Source organism: Pristiophorus japonicus, chromosome 5 (genome assembly GCF_044704955.1).
Source record: "Pristiophorus japonicus isolate sPriJap1 chromosome 5, sPriJap1.hap1, whole genome shotgun sequence".
In the NCBI taxonomy this organism is placed as follows: domain Eukaryota; kingdom Metazoa; phylum Chordata; class Chondrichthyes; family Pristiophoridae; genus Pristiophorus; species Pristiophorus japonicus.
In genome coordinates, this window is record NC_091981.1 from 142,295,250 (window position 1) to 142,322,002 (window position 26,753).

The 26,753-nt window shown below is 45.6% G+C and overlaps 1 protein-coding gene across 3 annotated transcripts in view; it reads right to left on the minus strand.

Moving 5' to 3' along the window:
- bzw2 (basic leucine zipper and W2 domains 2) overlaps positions 1-26,753 on the minus strand; it is a 165,071-nt gene that overhangs the window by 78,403 nt on the left and 59,915 nt on the right. For all 3 annotated transcript variants that reach the window (XM_070881006.1, XM_070881004.1, XM_070881005.1), the window contains exons 2-3: positions 21,897-21,961; positions 21,227-21,403 (exon numbers count right to left, since the gene is read on the minus strand). In XM_070881006.1, the coding sequence (XP_070737107.1) occupies positions 21,227-21,403; positions 21,897-21,961 (242 nt within the window). The remainder of the gene's footprint in view (positions 1-21,226; positions 21,404-21,896; positions 21,962-26,753) is intronic.

Here is a 26,753-nt window from a genome sequence, read left to right on the forward strand (position 1 = left end):
TTAAGCTATCCTCTGAAGTACGAGGAGTGTCAGTTTTTGAGCTGGTGGCCACGACTCTGAAATCGAGCGACAATGTTGTATTTTTAGCATCATTGCCTTCTTCCTCTTCCAGTTCTTGCTCCTTCACCACTAGTTCTGGATAATTTGAAAGGAGAAAGGCACAAGGATAGGGTTGTGGGGAGTAAGCAAGATGTGCAAGCTTACACCTTCTGCAGCTTGTAAATCAGAAAAGATTGTGGAATGAGGGAGAGGTGCAATGTGAGAAGGAAGATTAGGTATGAGGACACCATCATCTTCAATTGTTTTAACTCCGCTGCAGGCCACGGGCTCAGTGATAGCCATTCCAATTATGTCTAGCAGTGTCATTCATTGGGTTAGGTCATGCAGGTGCACCTGTCTCCATATGGGTAGCCCCCGCTGCCTCCAGTTATGCACCACCTTGCCATGCAAGAGAGGGGCAAGTGTGTCAGTGAGTGTGGTGCAAAGCGTTTGGGTGATGTGCCTGTCATGGTTGAACAGCTGACTGCAAGCAAGCTGTGAGATGTGTGTGTGAGGCTTGTAGCAGCGGCACACATTTGACGCTGTGGTGAAGCTATGAATGTGTGTCCTGATTGATAGAAATTGTTGGTAAATGAGTAATGGGGTGTGGTGCATTTAGCAATGTGAGGCTAGCGATGCAATTGGTGAGCTATGGCATTTGAGGATGAATTAATTGACCGTAACTACTCCTATGAGGTAACTGAACTTTTTGCAGCACTACAACTAGGTCCTCGGGGCTTGAATTCTGGCATTGACCAGCACGGCTACCTGTGCAGAGTTTGTCTGGAGGTCCTCCGGGCACACTGTGGATAGAGGATCTTCTGCCTCCTGTCCACCTCCTCCACCAAGGCCTCCAATGCAGCGTCAGTGAACCTTGGAGCATGCTCTCTCCTCGTTGCGTCATTAACAGTATTCTTGCAAGATAGACTCTCTTCCCTAACAACTTCCAACACCTGCTCCAGCCAGAATGTACCTCCCCTTTAAGAGGTGCAGGCTGGCTTTAAATAGTGCAGGCGAGCTTTAAGTGATGTTAGCCTTGCACAAATTTTATGCCCACTGCTAAGGCACTCAGCTACTCAACAGCACGTTTAGCGCTTTCAGCGGGCCGGGGCCATTGGAGGGAGCAGTGTGTGGCGGCATACCACTGCAGGGAGCAGCACGTGCTGCTGCAGGAGGGCGAAGGCTATGAAGCCAGGTCGCTGATTGGCGTGCAGGCAGGCACAGCAGGAGGGGCGAAGAAGTGGCAAGAGTCCATAGAGGGAAGTGACCGGGGCCCAAGAGAGGTGTGAATCTGGGGCCCAGAAGAGACGAGGGCCCAGGGGCAGCAGAGGCCAGTCCACACTGTGATAAGTGCGCGCACTAGGTCTGTGCAGCAGAGCTGGTCTCCAGTTAGTCTTGGGTTATCCTTGCCACTGGACCAAGACCGAGCTCTGTCAAGTCCGTGTGGTGACTGGTGTGCAACAGCAACCACACATTAAAAAAATCCAAGCAAAGGCATCTTCCACCCTTTACGATGTAGTTCGGGATCTGGAATATTAGGTCCTTCATTGAAACACCTGTGAACTCATCCCTTTTTGGCATAGAAGTAAGTCATCCTCGCATCGAGGGACTGCCTATGATGATGATGATTACAGCATTGGGGAAGCGCTATCATTTAAGTTAGCAGCACGCACAAAATGTACATGCTGCCTGCATCAGAAGCAACGGGCGTGGGTTATTTGTGCACCGCGATTCCCGCGCCTATTTTCGGGGTCTATCGAATTTCGCACCAAGTCTCTTTTAAAAGTATTTTAACATCAATGTCATTAGAATTGCAACTCTAACGCCTGCCCCCCGCACCCCCCCCACCCCCCCACCCACCCAAAATAGATGAGAGGGGAATTCCCAAGTATTCCAAATATATTCCAGTGAGAAAGAAAGACACTACAGGGATAAATCATCCATGGCTAACTAAGTTAAGGCTGGTATCAAATTGAAAGCAAATGTACACAATGTTGCGAAGATTAGTGGTAGGCCAGAGGATTGGGACATTTTGAGAAACCAGCAAAGAACGACAAAAAAAGAGAGACGATAGATGATGAGAGTAAACTAGCAAGAAATTTTAAAAAGACAGTAAAACCTTCTACAGGTTGATAAAAAGGAAGAGTAGCTAAAGTAAACATTGGTCCTGTAGAGGATGAGACTGGGAAATTAATAATGGGAAACAGGGAAATAGCAAAGACTTTGAACAAATATTTTGTATCGGTCTTCACAGAAGAAGGTACTAAAAGCATCCCAATAATAAGATAATCAAGGGGCTAAAGGGAGGGAGGAAGGAACTTAAACAATCATTATCACTAGAGAAAAAGTACGAGACAAACTAATGGGACTAAAGATGGACAAGTCCCCTGGAGCTGATGGCCTGCATCCTAGGGTCTTAAGAGTGGCTGCAGAGACATTGGTTGTAATCATTTGGACATTTTACCATGTTAAAGGTGCTATATAAATAAAAATTATTAATAATTTACCAAAATTCCCTGGATTCTGGAGAGATTCCAGCAGATTGGAAAACTGCAAATGTAATGCCCCTATTCAAGAAGGGAGGGAGACAGAAAGTAGGAAATTAAAGACCAGTTAGCCTAACATCTGTCATGGGAAAATGCTGGAGTCCATTATTAAGGAAGTCATAGCGGGACATTTAGAAAATCGCAATATAGTCAAGCAGAGTCAGCAGGGTTTTAGGAAACGCAAATCATGTTTGACAAATTTGCTAGAGTTCTTTGAGGATGTAACGAGTAGGGTCGATATAGGGGAACCAGTAGATGTAGTGTATTTGGATTTCCAGAAGGCATTCGAGAAGGTGCCACATAAAAGGTTACTGCACAAGCGCTCACAGGGTTGGGGTAATATATTAGCATGGATAGAGGATTGACTAACTAACAGAAAACAGAGAGTCTGGATAAATGGTTCATTTTCAGGTTTGAAAACTGTAACTAGTGGGGTGGTACAGGGATCAGTGCTGGGGCCTCAACGATTTACAATCTATATTAATGAAGGGACTGAGTGTACTGTAGCCAAATTTGCTGATGATACAAAGATGGGTGGGAAAGCAAGTTGTGAGGAGGACACAAAGAATCTGCAAAAGGGATATAGACAGGCTAAGTGAGTGGGCAAACATTTGGCAGATGAGGTAAAAATGTGGGAAAATGTAAGGTTATCCACTTTGGTAGGAAGAATAAAAACAAATTATTTAAATAGAGAGAGAATACAAAATGCTGCAGTACAGAGGGAACTGGGGGTCCTTATACATGAAACACAAAAAGTTAGCATGCAGGTACAGCAAGTAATTAGGAAGGCAAATGGAATGTTTGCCTTTATTGTAAGGGTGATGGGAGTATAAAAGTAGGGAAGCCTTGCTACAACTCTATGGGGTATTGGTGAGATCACACCTGGAGTACTGTGTACAGTTTTGGTCTCCTTATTTAAGGAGGGATACACGTGCATTGGAGGCAGTTCAGAGAAGGTTCACTAGGTTGCTTCCTGAGATGAAGGGGTTGAGCAGGTTGGGCCTGAACTCATTGAAATTTAGAGAGGTGATCTTATTGAAAAATATACGATTCTGAGGGGGCTTGACAGGGTAGATGCAGAAAGGATGTTTCCCCTCGTGGGGGGAATCTTGAACTAGGGGGCATAGTTTCAGAATAAGGGGTCACCCATTTAAAACTGAGATGAGGAGGAATTTCTTCTCAGAGGGTTGTAAATCTGTGGAATTCTCTGCTCCAGAGAGCTGTGGAGGCTGGACCATTGAATATATTTAAGGTAGAGATAGACAGATTTTTGAACTCTCGGGGAGTCAATGATTATAAGGAGCGGGCAGGAAAGTGGAGTTGAGGCCAAGATCAGATCAGCCATGATCTTATTGAATGGCGGAGCAGGCTCGAGGGGCCAAATAGCCTATTCCTGCTCCTATTTCTTATGTTATGTTCCCAGACTAGGAGGGCGATTTCTCCCTCCTTGCAACTCTTCCTTCTGTTGCCTCTAAAAGATTTGAATTCCCTTGCACAAGTCCCCAGACTAACATGAACTTCCATTTCTCCCACCAGCAGTATTTATGTGCCTAGCAATTTAAAAATCATGAAGAATGGAATAAACATCCAACATACTCCAGTATTAAATCTGATAATATATCAACATGATGCAGTCTATGCTGTTATGCCCTGCTATGCCAAGTACTTAAACTCCAGTCATAATTATAATATGAGGCTTGTGATTTCCATTATAATGTAACTAAATAGCCCACTAAAAGCCTCTTACGAGCAACTTCCGCAATGGAGATGCAGGAATTCCATTTGAGATAACAGGAAATAGTGATCCCAAGGATGACAATTGACGAAGGAGGACCAGAGGTGAAATAATCAGAGGTAAGACATGGTAGTTGTAGGTTGGAGAGACTTGGAAAAAAAAAAACTGTGGCTTTGAAGATTTGAAAGAAACACAGGGCCTGAAATTCAGCACCTTTGCGCCAGCTGTTAAGGCCGAAAAAAATGGCCTCTACCTACTTCCGGCCCGGACTGCACCGGAAGCCATATTGGTGAAGGCAAAAAAGTGTTGTTTACCTTCGTTCGGTTACTGCCTGCAGGCCTCCGAACAGGTATGGGTTGGGAGCGCATCGTGAAACCCTCACCTGTTTTTGGGCCTTATCCAATTTCTAGGCCACAATCTACACTGCTCCACTTAAGAGCACAAGAGAAATCAAGATGTAGCGATTCAACCAACATACTTTGAAAGGCAGACTACCCGGCTGCCCCATAGTAGGCAGGCAGCTTGGATGGAGAGCTCATCCATCCGCCTGTGAAACGGTCTGACCTCCTCAGGGCATGCTCCGTGTGCGGGCGTCCAATCCCCAGTCAGGACACATTTCTTAATCAAAGATAGGAGGGGATCCCTGTTTGTCCAGATTTTGATCTGGCGGGCTGTGATGGGGGAGCCTGCGCTGTCAAAGGCATCAACGGCCATGACCATCTCAGCGCTTTGCTCCGCTGCCCCCTCAGTGGTGGCCAATGGAAGTCTGCTGAGTGCGCCAGCGCAATTTTCAGTGCCCGGCCGGTGCCGGATGGTGTAGTCATATGCAGCCAGTGTGAGAGTCCATTGCTGTATGCATGCTGACGCATTGGTATTGACAGCCTTGCTGTCTGACAACAGGGATGTTAACGGCTTGTGGTCCTTTTCTAATTCGAACCTCCTGCCAAAAAGATACTGATGCATCTTTTTCACCCCATGGACACATGCGAGTGCTTCCTTCTCAACCATCCCATCCACGTTCTGCTTGAGCGCGCGACCTGGAGGCATAAGCCACAGGTTGAAGTTGCCCCTCAGCATTGCACTGCTGCAACGCGCAGCCAACCCCATAGGACAATGCATCACATGTCAGAACCAATTTCTTACAGGGATTGTACAGGGTCAACAACTTATTTGAACAGAGTAGGTTACGTGCCCGATCGAAAGCCCATTCATGACAGTCCCCCCAAAACCATTCGCAACCCTTACGCAGGAGCACATGTAGTGGCTCCAACAATGTGCTTAAGATTGGCAGAAAGTTCCCGAAATAGTTCAAGAGTCCCAGAAATGAACGCAACTCCAATGTGTTGCAAGGCCTGGGCGCTCGTCGAATTGCCTCTGTTTTGGATTCGGCAGGACGAATCCCGTCTGCAGCAACCCTCCTGCCCAGAAACTCTACTTCGGATACCTGGTCCAGTCGGCGTAGCACCTCTTCCAGGTTGTGGAAGTGTTCCTCGGTGCCCCGACCAGTGATGAGGATATTGTCCTGGAATACGATCGTTCCAGGAATGAATTTGAGCAGGCTTTCCATGTTTCTTTGAAAGATTGCGACCACAGATCGAATGCCAAACGGGTAAGTGATTGGCTGGTGATTGGTGAGTAGTTTTTCTTTTTTCTCTTCTATATCAGTGAGTAACTTTTAACATTGTTGTTGCCAATTTAAGTGTATCTAAGGGTTAAGTCATGGCAGGAGAGCTCAGTCGGGTGTTATGCTCCTCCTGTACCATGTGGGAACTCAGGGACGACACCAGTGTCCCTGACGACTATATTTGCAGGAAGTGTGTCCACCTCAAGCTCCTGACGGTCCGCGTTGCGGAGTTGGAGCTGAGGGTGGATTCACTCTGGAGCATCCACGATGCTGAGAATGACGTGAGTATCACGTGTAGCGAGTTGGTCGTACCGCAGGGAAAGGGTCCACAGCCAGATAGGGAATGGAAGACCAACAGGAAGAGCAGTGCAAGGAAGGTAGTGCAGGAGTCCCCTGTGGTCATCCCCCTGCAAAACAGATACACTGCTTTGGGGACTGTTGAGGGGGATGACTCATCAGGGGAGAGCAGCAGCTGCCAAGTTCATGGCACCATGGCTGGCTCTGCTGCACAGGAGGACAGGAAAAAGAGTGGGAGAGCAATAGTGATTGGGGATTCAATGGTGAGGGGAATAGATAGGCGTTTCTGCGGCCGCAACCGAGACTCCAGGATGGTATGTTGCCTCCCTGGTGCAAGGGTCAAGGATGTCTCGGAGCGGGTGCAGGACATTTTAAAAAGGGAGGGAGAACAGCCAGTTGTCGTGGTGCACATTGGTACCAACGACATAGGTTAAAAAAAGGGATGAGGTCCTACGAAACTAATTTATGGAGCTAGGAGCTAAATTAAAAAGTAGGACCTCAAAAGTAGTAATCTCAAGATTGCTACCAGTGCCACGTGATAGTCAGAGTAGGAATCGCAGGATAGCGCAGATGAATACGTGGCTTGAGCAGTGGTGCAACAGGGAGGGATTCAAATTCCTGGGGCATTGGAACCGGTTCTGGGGGAGGTGGGACCAGTACAAACCGGACGGTCTGCACCTGGGCAGGACCGGAACCAATGTCCTAGGGGGAGTGTTTGCTAGTGCTGCTGGGGAGGTGTTAAACTAATATGGCAGGGGGATGGGAACCAATGCAGGGAGACAGAGGGAAACAAAAAGGAGGCAAAAGCAAAAGACAGAAAGGAGATGAGGAAAAGTGAAGGGCAGAGAAACCCAAGGCAAAGAACAAAAAGGGCCACTGTACAGCAAAATTCTAAAAGGACAAAGGGTGTTAAAAGAACAAGCCTGAAGGCTTTGTGTCTTAATGCAAGGAGTATCCGCAATAAAGTGGATGAATTAACTGTGCAAATAGATGTTAACAAATATGATGTGATTGGGATTACGGAGACGTGGCTCCAGGATGATCAGGGCTGGGAACTCAACATCCAGGGGTATTCAACATTCAGGAAAGATAGAATAAAAGGAAAAGGAGGTGGGGTAGCATTGCTGGTTAAGGTGCAAATTAAGGCAATAGTTCGGAAGGACATTAGCTTGGATGATGTGGAATCTATATGGGTAGAGCTGCAGAATACCAAAGGACAAAAAACGTTAGTGGGAGTTGTGTACAGACCTCCAAACAGTAGTAGTGATGTTGGGGAGGGCATCAAACATGAAATTAGGGGTGCGTGCAATAAAGGTGCAGCAGTTATAATGGGTGACTTTAATATGCACATAGATTGGGTTAACCAAACTGGAAGCAATACGGTAGAGGAGGATTTCCTGGAGTGCATAAGGGATGGTTTTTTAGACCAATATGTCGAGGAACCAACTAGGGGGGAGCCCATCTTAGACTGGGTGTTTTGTAATGAGAGAGGATTAATTAGCAATCTCATTGTGCGAGGCCCCTTGGGGAAGAGTGACCATAATATGGTGGAATTCTGCATTAGGATGGAGAATGAAACAGTTAATTCAGAGACCATGGTCCAGAACTTAAAGAAGGGTAACTTTGAAGGTATGAGGCGTGAATTGGCTAGGATAGATTGGCGAATGATACTGAAGGGGTTGACTGTGGATGGGCAATGGCAGACATTTAGAGACCGCATGGATGAACTACAACAATTGTACATTCCTGTCTGTCGTAAAAATAAAAAAGGGAAGGTGGCTCAACCGTGGCTATCAAGGGAAATCAGGGATAGCATTAAAGCCAAGGAAGTGGCATACAAATTGGCCAGAAATAGCAGCGAATCCGGGGACTGGGAGAAATTTAGAACTCAGCAGAGGAAGACAAAGGGTTTGATTAGGGCAGGGAAAATGGAGTACGAGAAGAAGGTTGCAGGGAACATTAAGACGGATTGCAAAAGTTTCTATAGATATGTAAAGAGAAAAAGGTTAGTAAAGACAAACGTAGGTCCCCTGCAGTCAGAATCAGGGGAAGTCATAACGGGGAACAAAGAAATGGCAGACCAATTGAACAAGTACTTTGGTTCGGTATTCACTGAGGAGGACACAAACAACCTTCCGGATATAAAAGGGGTCAGAGGGTCTAGTAAGGAGGAGGAACTGAGGGAAATCCTTATTAGTCGGGAAATTGTGTTGGGGAAATTGATGGGATTGAAGGCCGATAAATCCCCAGGGCCTGATGGACTGCATCCCAGAGTACTTAAGAAGGTGGCCTTGGAAATAGTGGATGCATTGACAGTCATTTTCCAACATTCCATTGACTCTGGATCAGTTCCTATAGAGTGGAGGGTAGCCAATGTAACCCCACTTTTTAAAAAAGGAGGGAGAGAGAAAACAGGGAATTACAGACCGGTCAGCCTGACATCGGTAGTGGGTAAAATGATGGAATCAATTATTAAGGATGTCATAGCAGTGCATTTGGAAAGAGGTAATATGATAGGTCCAAGTCAGCATGGATTTGTGAAAGGGAAATCATGCTTGACAAATCTTCTGGAATTTTTTGAGGATGTTTCCAGTAGAGTGGACAAGGGAGAACCAGTTGATGTGGTATATTTGGACTTTCAGAAGGCTTTTGACAAGGTCCCACACAAGAGATTAATGTGCAAAGTTAAAGCACATGGGATTGGGAGTAGTGTGCTGACATGGATTGAGAACTGGTTATCAGACAGGAAGCAAAGAGTAGGAGTAAATGGGGACTTTTCAGAATGGCAGGCAGTGCCTAGTGAGATACCGCAAGGTTCTGTGCTGGGGCCCCAGCTGTTTACACTGTACATTAATGATTTAGACGAGGGGATTAAATGTAGTATCTCCAAATTTGCGGATGACACTAAGTTGGGTGGCAGTGTGAGCTGCGAGGAGGATGCTATTAGGCTGCAGAGTGACTTGGATAGGTTAGGTGAGTGGGCAAATGCATGGCAGATGAAGTATAATGTGGATAAATGTGAGGTTATCCACTTTGGTGGTAAAAACAGAGAGACAGACTATTATCTGAATGGTGACAGATTAGGAAAAGGGGAGGTGCAAAGAGACCTGGGTGTCATGGTACATCAGTCATTGAAGGTTGGCATGCAGTTGAGAAAGCAAATGGCATGTTGGCCTTCATAGCGAGGGGATTTGAGTACAAGGGCAGGGAGGTGTTGCTACAATTGTACAGGGCCTTGGTGAGGCCACACCTGGAATATTGTGTACAGTTTTGGTCTCCTAACCTGAGGAAGGACATTCTTGCTATTGAGGGAGTGCAGCGAAGGTTCACCAGACTGATTCCTGGGATGGTGGGACTGACCTATCAAGAAAGACTGGATCAACTGGGCTTGTATTCACTGGAGTTCAGAAGAATGAGAGGGGACCTCATAGAAACGTTTAAAATTCTGACGGGGTTAGACAGGTTAGATGCAGGAAGAATGTTCCCAATGTTGGGGAAGTCCAGAACCAGGGGACACAGTCTAAGGATAAGGGGGAAGCCATTTAGGACCGAGATGAGGAGGAATTTCTTCACCCAGAGAGTGGTGAACCTGTGGAATTCTCTACCACAGAAAGTTGTTGAGGCCAATTCACTAAATATATTCAAAAAGGAGTTAGATGAAGTCCTTACTACTAGGGGAATCAAGGGGTATGGTGAGAAAGCAGGAATGGGGTACTGAAGTTGCATGTTCAGCCATGAACTCATTGAATGGCGGTGCAGGCTAGAAGGGCCAAATGGCCTACTCCTGCACCTATTTTCTATGTTTCTATGTTTCTAAACAAACAGTCCTTTGTGCATGGCGATTGTGGTCAATAGTTTCGATTCGTCGGCCAGTTCTTGGGTCATGCAGGCTGAAGTGAGGTACAACTTGGTGAACAGCTTGCCGCCTGCCAGCGTGGCAAAAAGATCCTCCACTCTCGGAAGCGGGTATTGGTCTTGTCGGGACATCCGGTTGATAGTGGCCTTGTAGTCGCCACAGATCCTGACCGAGCCATCCACTTTTAGGACGGGAACAATGGGGCTCGCCCAGTCGCTGAATTCAACAGGCGAGATGACGTCCTCTCTCAGCAAACGGTCCAATTCGCTTTCAATTTTCTCCCGCATCACATACGGCACAGCTCTGGCTTTGTGGTGCACTGGTCTGGCGTCCAGGGTGATGCGTATCACTACTTTGGTACCTTTGAACGTCGCAACGGCAGGTTGGAATAGCGACTCAAATTGCTGTAGGACCTGTGAGCATGAACTTCGCTCCACAGATGATACTGCGTGCACATTCCCCCATTTCCAGTTCATCTCAGCTAACCAGCTCCTCCCCAACAATGTGGGACCATTGCCCGGGACTATCCAGAGCGGCAGCCGGTTCACTGATCCATTGTGTGTGACAGCCAACATTGCACTGCATAGCACTGGAATGATTTCTTTGGTGTACGTCCGTAATTGAGTCTCAATGTGTTCGAGTTTGGATCTGCTGGCTTTAAGTGGCCATAGCTTTTCGAATTGTTGAATGCTCATGAGTGACTGGCTGGCCCCCGTGTCCAGCTCCATGCGTACCGGGATGCTGTTTAATAGGACCTTCATTATCATAGGGGCGTTTTGGTATATGAGCTGTGAATGTTTGCCACATGAACCCACTGAACTTCAGCATCCATTGATTTGCCCCAAGCATCATCTTGCTTCGCAGACCCCTCTTCTGGTCCATCCGCCTCGTAAATTAGCCTGGTCGCAGGCTTCCTGCATATTCTAGCTAAATGGCCAGTGAGGTTACAATTTCTGCAGGCGAACTGTTGAAACCTGCAAGTCCAGGCAGCATGTCTGCCCCCACACCTCCAGTATGAACTGAGATTCCCACTGTTGTAAACAAAAGAGCTGTTACCAGGCATTCCTCGCTGATTGTCCCTTTGACTGCTCTTGAGTACCCTGTTAGTGGGTGTCAATGGCCCCATCCCAGAACGCATTGCCCACTGGGATAGTGTAAATGTCCATTCAGCCTGCCATTGTCTGTGTTGAAAACCTGTTCTGGAGTCTATTGCTGCCTAGGGGTGTCAAACTGCTCTTGCCTGCCTGCTGGGCTCTGAGTCGCGTTAATGATATTGACCCCCTGATCCATCGCCACGTTGGAGTCAGAGTTGCGCGCGTATATTTTCTTGGTTTCCTCCTCCCCCGCCATAAAAATCCGAGCCAGCAACGCCGCCGCTTCCAAGGTCAAGTCCATGGTCTCGATTAACTTTCTGAAAATGCCGGCATGACCGATGCCCTCAATAAAGAAATCCCTTAGCATCTCCCCCACAGCTGGTCAGTAGATGAGCTCTTCGCTTGTCGGCAACTGCATCTCCCAGCCAGTCCTTCGTGACAAAGCTCTGCTGAAGCCTCTCAATGAAATCGTCCCAGTCCTCACCAACACAGTACCGTTCATCTGTGCTGCAGGTGGCCATTCTTGTGGGTTGTTGATTCCCGTTTCTCGTCGCCACTGTAAAGTCCTTACACAATACCACAAATCCACACGAGGCACATTCTATGGACAAGGTCACTCTGTGACCTGCACCTTTATTCACAGGATCAAGAAGTGATGACCCTGCGTGGCATCTCCCTTTATATACCTGGATGGCCAGGTGAGGAGTGTCTCCCACAAGTTCAACCCCTGTGGTCAAGGTGTGCATTTCTCAAGTATATACAATATTGCAGTGTTGTTACATGAAGGTTACATGAAGGTTACATACATGACAATCAACTTGTGACATCATGAAGCACAACACATATATGGGTGCTAAGTTATATATGTATGCATCATTTGACATTATAACATTATACCTACATTTTGGTGCTGCGCTTTTTTTGAGCATAGTTAGACCAGTGGCAAGCACCACAACCCAGGGCTGCACTCCAGAATGTATTCACCGAGGCATATGGAAGCATGGGCCTTACGCTTAATATCCATAAGACAAAGGTCCTCCACCAGCCTGTCCTCGCTGCACAACACTGCTCCCCAGTCATCAAGATTCACGACGCGGCCCTCGACAACGTGGACCACTTCCCATACCTCAGGAACCTCGTCAATAAAGGCAGACATTGATGCGGAGATTCAACATCACCTCCAGTGCAGCCTTCGTCCGCCTGAGGAAGAGAGTGTTCGAAGACCAGGTCCTCAAACCTAAGACCAAGCTCATGGTCTACAGGGCTGTAGTAATACCCGCCCTCCTGTACGGATCGGAGGCATGGACGATGTACAAAAGTCACATCAAGTTGCTAGAGATATATCACCAACGATGTCGCCGCAAGATCCTGCAAATCCTCTGGGAGGACAGACGCGCCAATATCAGTGTCCTCGCCCAGGCTAACATCCCCAGCACTGAAGCACTAACCACACTCGATCAGCTTCGCTAGGTGGGCCACTTAGTCCACATGCCAGACGCGAGACTCCCTAAGAAATTGCTCTATGCGGAGCTCCTTCATGGCAAACGAGCCAAAGGTGGGCAACGGAAATGTTACAAGGACACCCTCAAAGCTTCCCTGATAAAGTGCGACATCCCCACTGACACCTGGGAATCCCTGGTCAAAGACTGCCCTAAATGGAGAAAGTGCATCCGGGAGGGCGTTGAGCACCTCGAGTCTCAACGCCGAGAGCATGCAGAAATCAAGTGCAGGCAGCGGAAAGAGTGTGCAGCAAACCAGTCCCACCCACCCCTTCCCTTAACGACTATCTGTCCCACCTGTGACAAAGTCTGTGGCTCTCGTATTGGACTGTTCAGCCACCAAAGAACTTACTTTAGCAGTGGAAGCAAGTCTTTCTCGATTCCAAGGGACTGCCTATGATGATGAACCCAGGGGTAATCAGTACTTCCTACTTACCCAACAAAATCCACTAGTTTCTCTATCTTATTCACACTTGCTCTAAGGGAAAGTGAAAAATAAGAAAGAGTAAAGCATAAGAGGCCTTGAGATATCCTCCATGCCCCGAACCATGCAACTTTATCTTCATTTGACTGCTGCCTGCAGAAGACAGGAGCCAATAACAGAAGACTATAAATACATACACACATATTGTATGATATATAAACATTACATTCCAGCTTAGCACAGCCACAGAAAGCCGACACTCCAGTACAGCATAGGTACAACCATTGGAACCATTATAGTACAGGCACAGGAGATCCTGCATCCATACCATTCCCTTCTTAAACAAACCGTCATTCTTGACAATAAATTTCAACAAAACTATCTGATTCAACCACTCGTGTTTGTGTAGCTGAGGATACTGGCAGTGACAAGTCTGCACAATAAATCTTTCTCTCTGCTTCTGGTTTTCCACTTTACACCTACACTTCTTTTTGCTCTCTCTATATATGCCTCCTCCTTCATTGCTTTCCTCCTCTCTATTTCTGTTCACTCATTTTTACTTTCATCACCCTGTTGTCTTTCACTTGTTTTCTCTCGGTTACATTTCATTTTCTTCCTCTTTGTTCCTTTTTACACCTGCAACAGTTTTCTTTTGTTATCTATTTTGTATAATATTAGTGTGGCTATGTGAGGAGAATGGAGCAGCAGGGGGATGATGGAGCTAGGGAATGGACTTTAAACCGAGTTGGGAGTGGACTGTTGAAATAAAACTTAGCAAACCAACTCATGCTAAATGGCTACAGCAATGGAGCACAGCAAAGCACCAGAGAGCTATACTGCAGCACAGCTGAAGGAGAGCTGGGGATTGGCGAGGGTGCACCAATTTTTCATGAGCTTCAGAAAGAGACTTTGGCTTGGGCATCAAAAATTGACTGGTGAGGTTTAAAAATAACAGTGAGTGATACATCCTGGATTGAGGCAGGGGAGAGAAGCAGAGTGTGGGTGTGGGTGCAGCAACTAAGTATAGTTCCAGCTTTCTCAGAGAGAAGACAATGAAAGAAGCAAGAAACAACTGTAAAAGTTTAGGCATTCTTTAGTGAAATATGTAAATGTTTAAAGTCTTCATTATGTTACAACTTTAGTTCAAGCCCTTATATTTTGGTTTGTGACAAAAAAAAAGTGGATGAATGGATTTTGAAAATAAATTTCAAGTAATTGGATTGGATTGGATCTGGCTGGGTAGGCTGCATTTTTTGTGTGTATGAAATGAGGAAGGCACAAGGGTGGAGTTGTGGTAAGGTGAGGGCGGCAAAGCAAGAGGTGCATGCCAGAAGGATAACATATGAGGATACTGGCATCTTTTATCCTTTCAGTCCTGCAGTTGTAAAGTGATAATTGCCACACTAAACTAATTGGGCATGTGATTTATTCAGCCATGTCCCTGCCAAGAATGGCCAGCACCGTCTCCTCCAAGGAAGTGAGGTGATGCTAGGAATGGGAGATGTGCCTAGTGATTGGTGCAGATTGTTGGTAGGTGAGTGATTGGGGGTGGGGGTCTTGCATTGAGCAGGGTGTGAGGCTAGTAGTGCAGTTGGTAGGAGGCTTTTGAAGATGCATTCACTGACCGTGACTAGTATTTGGGCACTGGAGCGAGGTGGTGGGAGTGACACTGCTGGAAGTGACAGCCTCGGTGATGTAGTCCCACATCCTCCTTTCTGGAAGGCCTCCTGGCCCCTGTGGGTAGAGGACCTGCCTTGCAGTGTTGACCCCCTGCACAAAGCTGGAGTGCTGTGTGCGAGACCCTGGGTGCCCCTTCCCTAGTTTGCTGAACCATTTATGTTAGTGCTGAAGCAGTTTTCCTATTTTTTGTGGTTCGGAAGGAAATTCAGCTTTAAAGAGCTGATTTATTGCATTTGGGACTTCTTTTTAATGTTAAATTTTGTTTGAAAGGATGAAAGGACTGAAAACTGCATTTTTTACTGCATTTTAATTTGTATTAGTTTTGATTGCATTGCCTCTTTAATTGGTCACAATTCCTTGCAAGTTCCACGGCGTTGCTCCCAAAGACTGTGCAAAGCTCAAATGCCACTTCAGGACTGGCCCTGCCTTGGAGGTCTCCACTAACGCCACTAGGAGGGCGCTCAAAGGAAGGTTGCCGGTGACATCTGCAATTTTCGCGGCGAACACTAATTTCTAGCTCAGTGTTTTAGATGACGTAGGAAACACAAGGAACAAACAAAGGAACTTCCCCAGTTGATTCTCAATTTATTTACATATATATATAAAAATATATATATATATATATATATATATATATAAAATAATAAATAAATAAAATATACGCATACATATTACACACACATCGGAATTGAGGAAGACTTGCATCCACTCCCAAAGTGAGTTCTTTGGTGGTTGAACAGTCCAATATGAAAGCCACAGTCACAGGTGGGACAGACAATCGGCGAGGGAAGTGGTGGGTGTGACTGGTTTGCCACACACTCCTTCCGCTGCCTGCGTTTGACCTCTTCACGCTCTCGGCGTTGAGATTCGAAGTGCTCAACGCCCTCCCGGATGCACTTTCTCCACCGAGGGCGGTCTCCGGCCAGGGACTCCCAGGTATCAGTGGTGATGTCGCACTTTATCAGGGAGGCTTTGTAACGTTTCTGCTGCCCACCTTTGGCTTGTTTACCGTGAAGGAGCTCCGCATAGAGCACTTGCTTTGGGAGTCTCGTGTCTGGCATGCAAACTATGTGGCCTGCCCAGCGAAGTTGATAGAGTGTGGTCAGTGCTTCAATGCTGGGGATGTTAGCTTGGACGAGGACACGGATGTTGGTGTGCTTGTCCTCCCAGGGGATTTGCAGGATCTTGCGGAGACATCGTTGGTGATATATCTTCAGTGATTTGAGGTATCCTCTGTACATCGTCCATGTCTCTGATCCATACAGGAGGGCGGGCATTACTACAGCTCTGTAATCCATGAGCTTGCTGGTAGATTTGAGGGCCTGGTCTTCGAACACTCTTTTCCTCAGGGGGTCGAAGGCTGCACTGGCACACTTCGAATCTCAAGTGGTGCGGAATCTCCACATCAACGTCTGCTTTTGTTGATCAGAGGCTCCCGAGGTATGGGAAATGGTTCACATTGTCGAGGGCCGCGTTGTAGATCTTGATGACTGGGGGGCAGTGCAGTGCGGCAAGGACAGGCTGATGGAGGACCTTTGTCTTACGGATGTTTAGCGTAATGCCCATGCTTTCATATCCCTCAGTAAATACATCGACTATATCCTGGAGTTCCACATTAGAATGTGCGCAGACGCAGGCGTCGTCCGCATAGTGTAGCTCAACGACAGAGGTTGGGGTGATCTTGGACCTGGTCTGGAGGTGGCATAGGTTAAACAGCTTCCCACTGGTTCTGTAGTTTAGTTCCACTCCAGCGGGGAGCTTGTCGATTGTGAGGTGGAGCATGGCAGCGAGGAAGATTGAGAAGTGGGTTGGAGCGATGACGCAGCCCTGTTTGACCCTGGTACGGATGTGGATTGGGTCTATAATGGATCCGTTGGTAAGGATCACGGCCTGCACGTCCTCGTGGAGCAGACGGAGGATGGTGACGAACTTTTGGGGGCATCCGAAACAGAGGAGGACGTTCCATAAACCCTCGCGGTTGACAGTGTCAAAGGCCTTTGTAAGGTCGAAAAAGACCATGTATAAGGGCTGACGCTGCTCCCTGCATTTTTCCTGCAGCTGTCGCGCTGCAAAGATCATGTCCGTTGTGCCCCGTAGGGGCCGAAATCCACACTGTGACTCTGGGAGGTGCTCCTCGGCCACAGGGAGAAGAGGATTGAGGAGAACTCGAGCGACAACTTTCCCAGTGGCTAATAGCAGGGAGATTCCTCTGTAGTTGCTGCAGTCGGACTTGTCCCCTTTTTAAAAATGGTCACAATCACTGCATCTCTGAGATCTCCAGGCATGCTCTTCTCCCTCCAGATGAGAGAGATGAGGTCATGTATCTGCGCCAACACCTCTCCACCATACTTTAGCGCCTCAGCAGGGATTCCATCCGCACTTGTAGCCTTGTTATTCTTGAGCTATTTTATGGCTTTTCCTACCTTGTGCAATCTTATTATCACGCTGGTTTAGGAGACTTAATTGTAACCATGGTGAAACAAATGATCTACCTTTGTTAGAAAACTCACTGCAAGTAGGAGGCATTTCAGTGAGCGATGGGAACAAAGCCAAGTCAAACCCTCCAGTTCGCTCAAGAAATCTGGTTGTTCTGAAGCCACCGTTGTATGGTGATGATCTGCATATCTTATTATTTTGTTGATCATATAAATTTTGAACACAAACTCCTTATTACTTTTTACTGACTGAAAAGCTCCCAAGCCAGCTCTCTATAAATTTTTTGAAGCTTTTGCAATTATCACATGGATAATTTTACTGTTCCATTTTGAATCAAAGCAGCTTTTCACAGAAAAAAATGTTGTTATTGAACTAAGTTTTGTAAAGGGGGATGACTTTTCTCATTATATTTTCTTTCTTTCTTTGCAAAACCTGCATAGTTATTGATATTAAGCCACTTTAATAACAGAAAGAGATGACAGATGACTCTCGTCAATATAATCTCAATGGTTTCATTGAAGCATTGCTATGTAAAGATCCAATTAGCTAAGCTAGCTGTACTTTCCAGTCTGAATGTTTCATGATATAAACTTTCTTACAAGTTCTGAGAATTACTAACTAAAGTGGTTTAAGGACTGCCATCCCATTTCATTTCAATGTAAATAAATACTTCTTGTTACAGCGTTAAATGGGAGGTAACTCTCTGGTGAATACCATTATATTCTAGAGTTTCTTTATCATATTGAAAATAAAGTTTCAGATGAGAGAGATTACAATTGTGCAATTTGGTTAAAAATGTGATCCAAAATCCGGAGTTCCGGAATCCAAAATGTTCCGAAATCCGGACAACGGGCCGATCCATGGCGGGGTCGTCCGGAAACCGGAAAATGTTCCGATATCTGGACTCCTGCAGCCTCGGCGAACCGACTTTGGCCCGGCCCGACTTCGCCAGTCCCGACATCGCACAGCCCGACCTCGGCTCGCCCCGACCCCCCCCCGACCCCACACCTCGGATGCCTGACCCCACCTACCTCGGGCCAGACAAGGAACTCCTCCACTGCGACAGGCCCCACACGAACATCTCCTCTTCGGCGGGGCCCGCGCGAACAACTCCACAGTAGTGAGGCCCCACCCGAACATTCGAACAACTCATCGACCAGCAGCCCCCCTTCCTGACGTTCAGAAATCCGGAAATACCCAAACCTGGGCTCAGGTGTTTCCGGATTCGTGACGTCAGAAAGACGTTCCAAAATCCGGCAAAACGCAAAATCCGGAACGGCCTCGGTCCCGAGGGTTCCGAATTCGGCGCGCTGCACCTGTAATACATTTAAGACTAGTGACCATTATCTAACTCATTGAGACTGCCCTCATTTGATTCCACTCTTGCCTATCCAATTATAGCTGGAGTATAGGGGCATGGTAGCATAGTGGATATGTTACTGGACTATTAATCCAGAGACACGAGTTCAAATCACACCACTGCTGTGGGGGGGGGGGGAATATAAATTTAGTTGATTAAATAAATCTGGAATAAAAAGCTAGTATCAGCAATGGTGACCATGAAACTACCAGATTGTCAGGAAAAACCCAACTGGCATCCTCAGTCCTACAGGTGGGACAGGATATACCCAGAGATGGTGATAGAGAAATCTGGGACATTGGTTGAAAGATACAATTCTGTGAGTATAACTATGTCAGGCTGTTGCTTGACTAGTCTGTGGGACAACGCTCCCAATTTTGGCACAGGTCCCCAGATGTTAGTGAAGAGGACTTTGCAAGGTCGAGTGTTTCTTTTTTTGTGTCCGAAGCCAGTGCAGAGGTCGATGCCGGTTGGTCTGTCCGGTTTTATTATTATTGTTTCTTGTAGCGGTTTGTTATAATTGAGTAGCTTGCTAGGCCATTTCAGAGAGCTTGGTTCGGAGTCACAGATAGGCCAGGACTGGGTAAGGATGGGAGATTTTCTTCCCTAAAGTGCATTAGTGAACCAGTTGGGTTTTTATGACAATCCAGTAGTTACATGGTCACCATTACGGATACTAGCTTTTTATTCCAGATTTATTTAAATTCCACAGCTGTCGTGGTGGGTTTTGAACTCACGTCTCCACCTTATTAGTCCAGGCCTTTGGATTACTTGTCTAATAATATAACCACAGTGCTAGAGTAGACTAAGCCTCACTCTTTGGAACACCTATCCACCTTCCATCCTCCTTTAAGACCCTCTTTAAAATCCACCTCTTTGATCAAGCTTTTTATCACCCCTCCCAATGTCTCCTCCTGTGTCTTGGCATCCATTTCTTTTCCTCACACCTCTGTGAAGCACCTGGGATGTTTTTCTACGTTAAAGACGGTAAGTTGTTGGTGTGGCAGTAAGGGACAGTTTACTAAAAACTGCTCCATAACAAAAAAAAATTCTTTGCTACTAGTATTTTGTATAAATGTTTTATTGGTTTTAAGTATGACCTTTTAAAAATTCTTCCCAGGAATAAACTAGCAGAATAAAGACAATAAGGAAGCAATTATTTTCAAAAATTGTAGCTTTTTGACTCATATGGGCCCAAGTTTCCACACGATAAAAAACGGGCGCCCCTCCGAGCTGGGCGCCCGTTTTTCGCGCCTAAAACGGCACCTAAAAAAAACCGCGCTATTCTCGAGCGCCCTGCAGCTCCATGTCTGCCTGGCGCGGCGCCCAGGGGGGCGGAGCCTACACTCGCGCCGATTTTGTAAGTGGGAGGGGGTGGGTACCATTTAAATTAGTTCTTTTCCTGCCGGCAACGCTGCGCGTGCGGTTTGGAGCGTTCGCACACGCGCAGTGTGAAGGAAACATTGGCACTCGGCCATTTTTGTAGTTCTTTGTAGCTGTTTAATTTTTGAACATTTTTTAATAAAGGCACATTGCCATCAGCACATCAGCACTGAGGCTTCTTGCAGCAAGCCTCAGAAAGTTGAGGCAGCCGTTTCCCTCCCCTCCCCTGCCCGCCGTCGGGAACCAACGGAACGGCTCCCCCCCCTCTCCGCGGGAACGAACGGAACGGCTCCCCCCCTCCCCCCCCGCGGGAACGAATCCCCCCACCCTCCCCCCCCCCCGTGGGAACGAACGGAACGGCTCCCCCCTCCCCTCCCGTGGGAACGAATCCCCCCACCCTCCCCCCCCCCCGTGGGAACGAACGGAACGGCTCCCCCCTCCCCTCCCGTGGGAACGAATCCCCCCACCCTCCCCCCTCTCCGCGGGAACGAACGGAACGGCTCCCCCCCTCCCCCCCCGCGGGAACGAATCCCCCCACCCTCCCCCCCCCCCCGTGGGAACGAACGGAACGGCTCCCCCCTCCCCTCCCGTGGGAACGAACGGAACGCCTCCCCCCCATCTCCGCGGGAACGAACGATGGCTGAAGCACTTTCACACAGGTAGGAAGATGGTTTATTTAATCTTTTCTTTGCTTATAAATGTTTATTCAGGTTGGATTTATTTGTATAATATTTGTAGAAGTATAAATAAGGATTTATTATAGAATTTAATGACTTCCCTTTCCCCCCCCCCCTCCCCCCCTACCTCGTTCTGGACGCCTAATTTGTAACCTGCGCCTGATTTTTTAATGCGTAGAACAGGTTTTTTCAGTTCTACAAAAATCTTCACTTGCTCCATTCTAAGTTAGTTTGGAGTATGTTTTCACTGTGGAAACTTTGAAATCAGGCGTCAGTGGCCGGACACGCCCCCTTTTGAAGAAAAAATTCTGTTCCAAAGTAGAACTGTTCTACCTGACTAGAACTGCAGGAAAAAAAAATGTGGAGAATTGCGATTTCTAAGATAGTCCGTTCTCCACCAGTTGCTCCTAAAAATCAGGCGCAAATCATGTGGAAACTTGGGCCCATAGTCTAAATCAGTTAGTAAATCTTCTCAGTTCTGAGGGAGCAGCCCGTTTAACATTCATCCTAAAGCCACATTTCACTCTTTTCTTCATTAGTTACTGATCTATTAAAAAAAGTCGGATTCATATTTACCTAGCATGCTCCCAGCTATCAATATATCAAACAGTGTGTCTGCATAACGACGGTAATCTAGTCTTGAGCCTGTTACATCCAAAAACTTGGCTAATGCCTCCAGGTCACTCCCAGCCTCATTAAGACCTTGAATGATGATGTCTCTGAAGACTGTCGGTTCGAACTTCTCTTTTTCATCTGTACAAAACAGACCATAATTTCAGTCATACACTAGTTCCAATCTTCCTGGATAACGCAATGTAAAATCTTTACCATACTCAAGTCATCAATCTTTTAAAGTGGCATAGTCACTATATGGTGAAAAAGGTGAATGGGCTAGCTGAACATCATGAATGTTATGAGGATACTTTTGTGATGTTGGCATTTTGAAAGAAATTAAGTAATTGTGGTATCAACTATTTAAGTATTGCATTAGGTTATTCATCGGTTGACAACACGCAAACTAGACTCTCCATTGAATCTTACATCCAAAAGAATAAAATGCCAACCCAGTTCTTCTACTATTAAAAAAAATTATAAAATAATTCCAGATGATTTTAGAAATTCCTTGCATTGATCTGTGTTCTTATTCAAAACCACAAAATAATGCTGTTCTGATGGGCAGCAATGCAATTCCCTTGATCCAAATATGATATTTCGCAAGTGAAAAGAGTTGGGCTGGAAAGCTTACCCCTCTTCCTGGTCTTGAACCGCTGGCCTGTTAGCACTGGCTTCTGCAACTTATTCATAAACTTTCTGTAGGAGAAAAAACAATTTAGACACAGCAGAAAGCAACATGAAAATGGAATTAGTTCATTGATAAAATACATGTTGAATATTTCATGTCCCCAATCTTTGTAGTGCTGCTGGGCGGGGAGCTACGAAATGGAAGCCAGGCATCTATCCACAGGGAAAGAAATTGAAAGAGTTTAATTCCTGGGCTACTCTTCTACTTACCTCCAAGCAGTCAGTGCAGAACAGCTTTCTCTGCTGCTGGAGCGTAGCCTCGGAAGAAAACTTTTAAAACAAATTCTGTTTTAAAGTTTTTTTTTAAACTTAAAAAGGTCAAGTGCCTCCCAAAGGCTCTCCTACAAATCTTGTAGTCTTGGTTCCTATAGCCTGCTTGTTCCATTCCTGACATATCCCATTGATTTATCATTGACGTTTCATCAGGAGACCCTTGCTCATCTGGAACTGTCGATTTCAAAATGGTTGTCCAACAATGCCTGTTCAGTACCACCCTTAACACTGCAAATTATTACTATGCTCAATTAAAAGCACTGAATACCCAGTCATGTTGTCAACCAAATAGTCTATTCTCTGCTAATATCTGCTCAGAACTGTACACCAGATCAGCTCCAGACTCATCACACCATCAAGTGCCCATAATTCCTGCCTTGATCAAGTACATGACTGGTAAAATAAACTGATAATTATCTCTACCCAGATCATTTCAGAAAGCCACATTCATACCCCACTTCTTCACTTAATTTTGAATTTGACCTCCTTCTATTGTTCAAACCATATCTAGGAGGTTTCTGATTGTCTCCACTTATAACTCAAACACCATTTTGTTTGGAATTTATAGATCAAACCCTGCCATTAAGCAGAATTGTAGATACATGTGACACCAAGCGTTTAAATGTCTTCCAACTTTCTGAAAAAGTAAATGAATTTCCACTTTTGATCCCCATAGAATCTCCACTGTACTTTGTTTGATTTTGCAACATGTCATTTTCCAACTTTAAATCAGGATGTTCACTATGCACTCTAATGTGACAATATGAAGCATATTTACCACAAACATTCTAAGAATCCCTGATGCAAGGAATTAGAATTTGGTACACTCCATCCAATACCAACTATTTTTTTTAATCCTCCAGATTTAGTGATCCTTCAAATTTCTCCCCTCCCCCCGCACCCCAAAAAAAGGTCTTGTTTGCGAACCTTCCCCGAAATCCAAGAACCATAAATTATTTCTTATCTAAATCATGTAGCCATTACCTTGCCACAATTTTCTATATCCTAAAGGGAGAAATTATAATGGGGAATAAGGAAATGGCAGAGAAATTAAACAAATACATTGTGTCTGACATCACAGAAGAAGACACGAAAAACCTCCCGTAAATAGTGGAGTATCAGGGGTCTAGCGAGAATGAGGAAATAAAAGAAATTAGTAGTCGGAAAAAAAATATAGTTCCGCAGAAATTAATGGGATTGAAAGCCTTGGACCTGATGGCCTTCATCCTAGGGCTTTGAAAGAGGTGGCTATAGAAATATTGGACGCATTGGTTGTCATCTTCCAAAATTTCAGATTTGAGAACGGTTCCTGCAGATTGGAAGGTAGCTAATATAACCCCATTATTTAAGAAACGAGGGAGAGAGAAAACAGGGAACTACAGACCAGTTAGCCTGACATCAGGAGTAGGGAAAATGCTGGAATCTATTATTAAGCATGCGGTAACGGGGCACTTCGAAAACAATAATAGGATTAGGCAGAGTCAACACTTATTAAGATGGAGCGTGACACAGTTAATTCGGAAACTAGGGTCCTGAACTTAAGGAAAGGTAACTTCGATGGTATGAGGCGTGAATTGGCGAGGATAGACTGGCAGAGGATACTTAAAGGGTTGACGGTGGCTAAGCAATGGCAAACATTTAAAGATCACATGGATGAACTTCAGCAATTGTACATCCCTGTCTGGAGTAAAAATAAAACGGGGAAGGTGGCTCAACCATGGCTAACAAGAGAAATTAAGGATAGTGTTAAAACCAAGGAAGAGGCATATAAATTGGCTAGAAAAAGCAACAAACCTGAGGACTGGGAGAAATTTAGAATTCAACAGAGGATGACTAAGGGTTTAATTAAGAAGGGGAAAAGAGAGTACGAGAGGAAGCTTGCAGGGAACATAAAAACTGACTGTAAAAGCTTCTATAAATATGTGAAGAGAAAAAGATTAGTAAAGACAAACGTAGGTCCCTTGCAGTCGGATTCAGGTGAATTTATAATGGGGAACAAAGAAATGGCAGACCAATTGAACCAATACTTCGGTTCTGTCTTCACAAAGGAAGATACAAATAACCTTCCGAATGTACTAGGGGACAGTGGGTCCAGTGAGAATGAGGAACTGAAAGATATCCTTATTAGGCGGGAAATTGTGTTAGGGAAATTGATGGGATTAAAGGCCGATAAATCCCTGGGTCCTGATAGTCTGCATCCCAGAGTACTTAAGGAAGTGGCCCGAGAAATAGTGGATGCATTGGTGATCGTTTTCCAACAATCTATAGACTCTGGATCAGTTCCTATGGACTGGAGGGTAGCTAATGTAACACCACTTTTTAAGAAAGGAGGGAGAGAGAAAGCAGGTAATTATAGACCGGTTAGCCTGACATCAGTAGTGGGGAAAATGTTGGAGTCAATCATTAAGGATGAAATAGCAGCCCATTTGGAAAGCAGTGACAGGATCGGACTGAGTCAGCATGGATTTATGAAAGGGAAATCCTGCTTGACGAATCTTCTGGAATTTTTTGAGGATGTAACTAGTGGACAAGGGAGAACCAGTGGATGTGGTGTATTTGGACTTTCAAAAGGCTTTTGACAAGGTCCCGCACAAGAGATTGGTGTACAAAATCAAAACGCACGGTATTGGGGGTAATGTACTGACGTGGATAGCGAACTGGTTGGCAGACAGGAAGCAGAGAGTCGGGATAAACGGGTCCTTTTCAGAATGGCAGGCAGTTACTAGTGGAGTGCCGCAGGGCTTAGTGCTGGGACCCCAGCTCTTTACAATATACATTAACGATTTGGATGAAGGAATAGAGTTTAATATCTCCAAGTTTGCGGATGACACTAAACTGGGTGGCGGTGTGAGCTGTGAGGAGGACGCTAAGAGGCTGCAGGGTGACTTGGACAGATTAGGGGAGTGGGCAAATACATGGCAGCTGCAGTATAATGTGGATAAATGTGAGGTTATCCATTTTGGGGGCAAAAACACGAAGGCAGAATATTATCTGAATGGCGACAGACTAGAAAAAGGGGAAGGTGCAACGAGACCTGGGTGTCATGGTTCATCAGTCACTGAAAGTGGGCACGCAGGCGGTAAAGAAGGCAAATGGTATGTTGGCCTTCATAGCTAGGGGATTTGAATATAGGAGCAGGGAGGTCTTACTGCAGTTGTACAGGGCCTTGGTGAGGCCTCACCTGGAATATTATGTTCAGTTTTGGTCTCCTAGTCTGAGGAAGGACGTTCTTGCTATTGAGGGAGTGCAGCGAAGGCTCACCAGAGTGATTCCAGTGATGGCTGGGCTGTCATATGAGGAGAGACTGGATCAACTGGGCCTTTATTCACTGGTGTTTAGAAGGATGAGAGGGGATCTCATAGAAACATATAAGATTCTGACGGGACTGGACAGGTTAGATGCGGGAAGAATGTTCTCGATGTTGGGGAAGTCCAGAACCAGGCAACATAGTCTTAGGATAAAGGGTAGGCCAGTTAGGACTGAGACGAGGAGAAACTTCTTCACTCAGAGAGTTGTTGACCTGTGTAATTCCCTGCCGCAGAGAGTTGTTGATGCCAGTTCATTGGATATATTCAAGAGAGAGTTAGATGTGGCCCTTATGGTTAAGGGGATCAAGGGGTATGGAGAGAAAGCAGGAAAGGGGTACTGAAGGAATGATCAGCCATGATCTTATTGAATGATGGTGCAGGCTCGAGGGGCCGAACGGCCTACTCCTGCACCTATTTTCTATATTTCTATGTAACACGGATTCATGAAAGGGAAATCATGTTTGACAAATCTGTTAAGAGTTTTTTGAGGTTGTAACTAGCAGAATAGATAAGGGGACCAGTAGATGTGGTGTACAGGTCGAACGTCCGAAATTCGGAATGTTACAGAAGCCGGACACCGGGCCGATCCAAGTTACTTGTAAAGCTGCTATTGCTAAGGGAAGCACTAATTATTTTCCAAATTCTCTCACTAGAGGTACAGGCCTCTGCCATTTCCAAACTTCAATATCTACAAAGAAACAACATAAAACATGAACTTTTGAATGTTTTATGGGGTTATTTTTGACACAAAAGTAATGTATATTGCTGTACACTCCAGCTTTTAATAAAGTTAGAGATAAAAATTGAGTACATAGGTAAAGGAACATATAATATACTGAAAAAAAGAACAGAATCTGGACATTCAACATCAAAACACCATAAAAATGCCAGTATACATTTAAATAAAAATGCAATTTCAGTTATACAATCACCCGAAATCCAGGTTAAATTACTGTGCCCCGACAATTACATGTTCCTATATTACATATTTGTTACATGGCATAATACATCTGCTGTTATACAACCGTTTACCTTCCTCACCATGTCCAATGCCATTGGAGTTTTGTATATAATTTATTGAAATAAACCTGATGTGCTGCTATACATGAATTAGTAGGATATGAATTTCTGCTCTATGTTCTACTCTGTAAATTTTTCATCTTGGCTTGACCTTCAGTGAAAGATGCTAAGTAAAAGCAAGACTATTTCCCACATGGAGT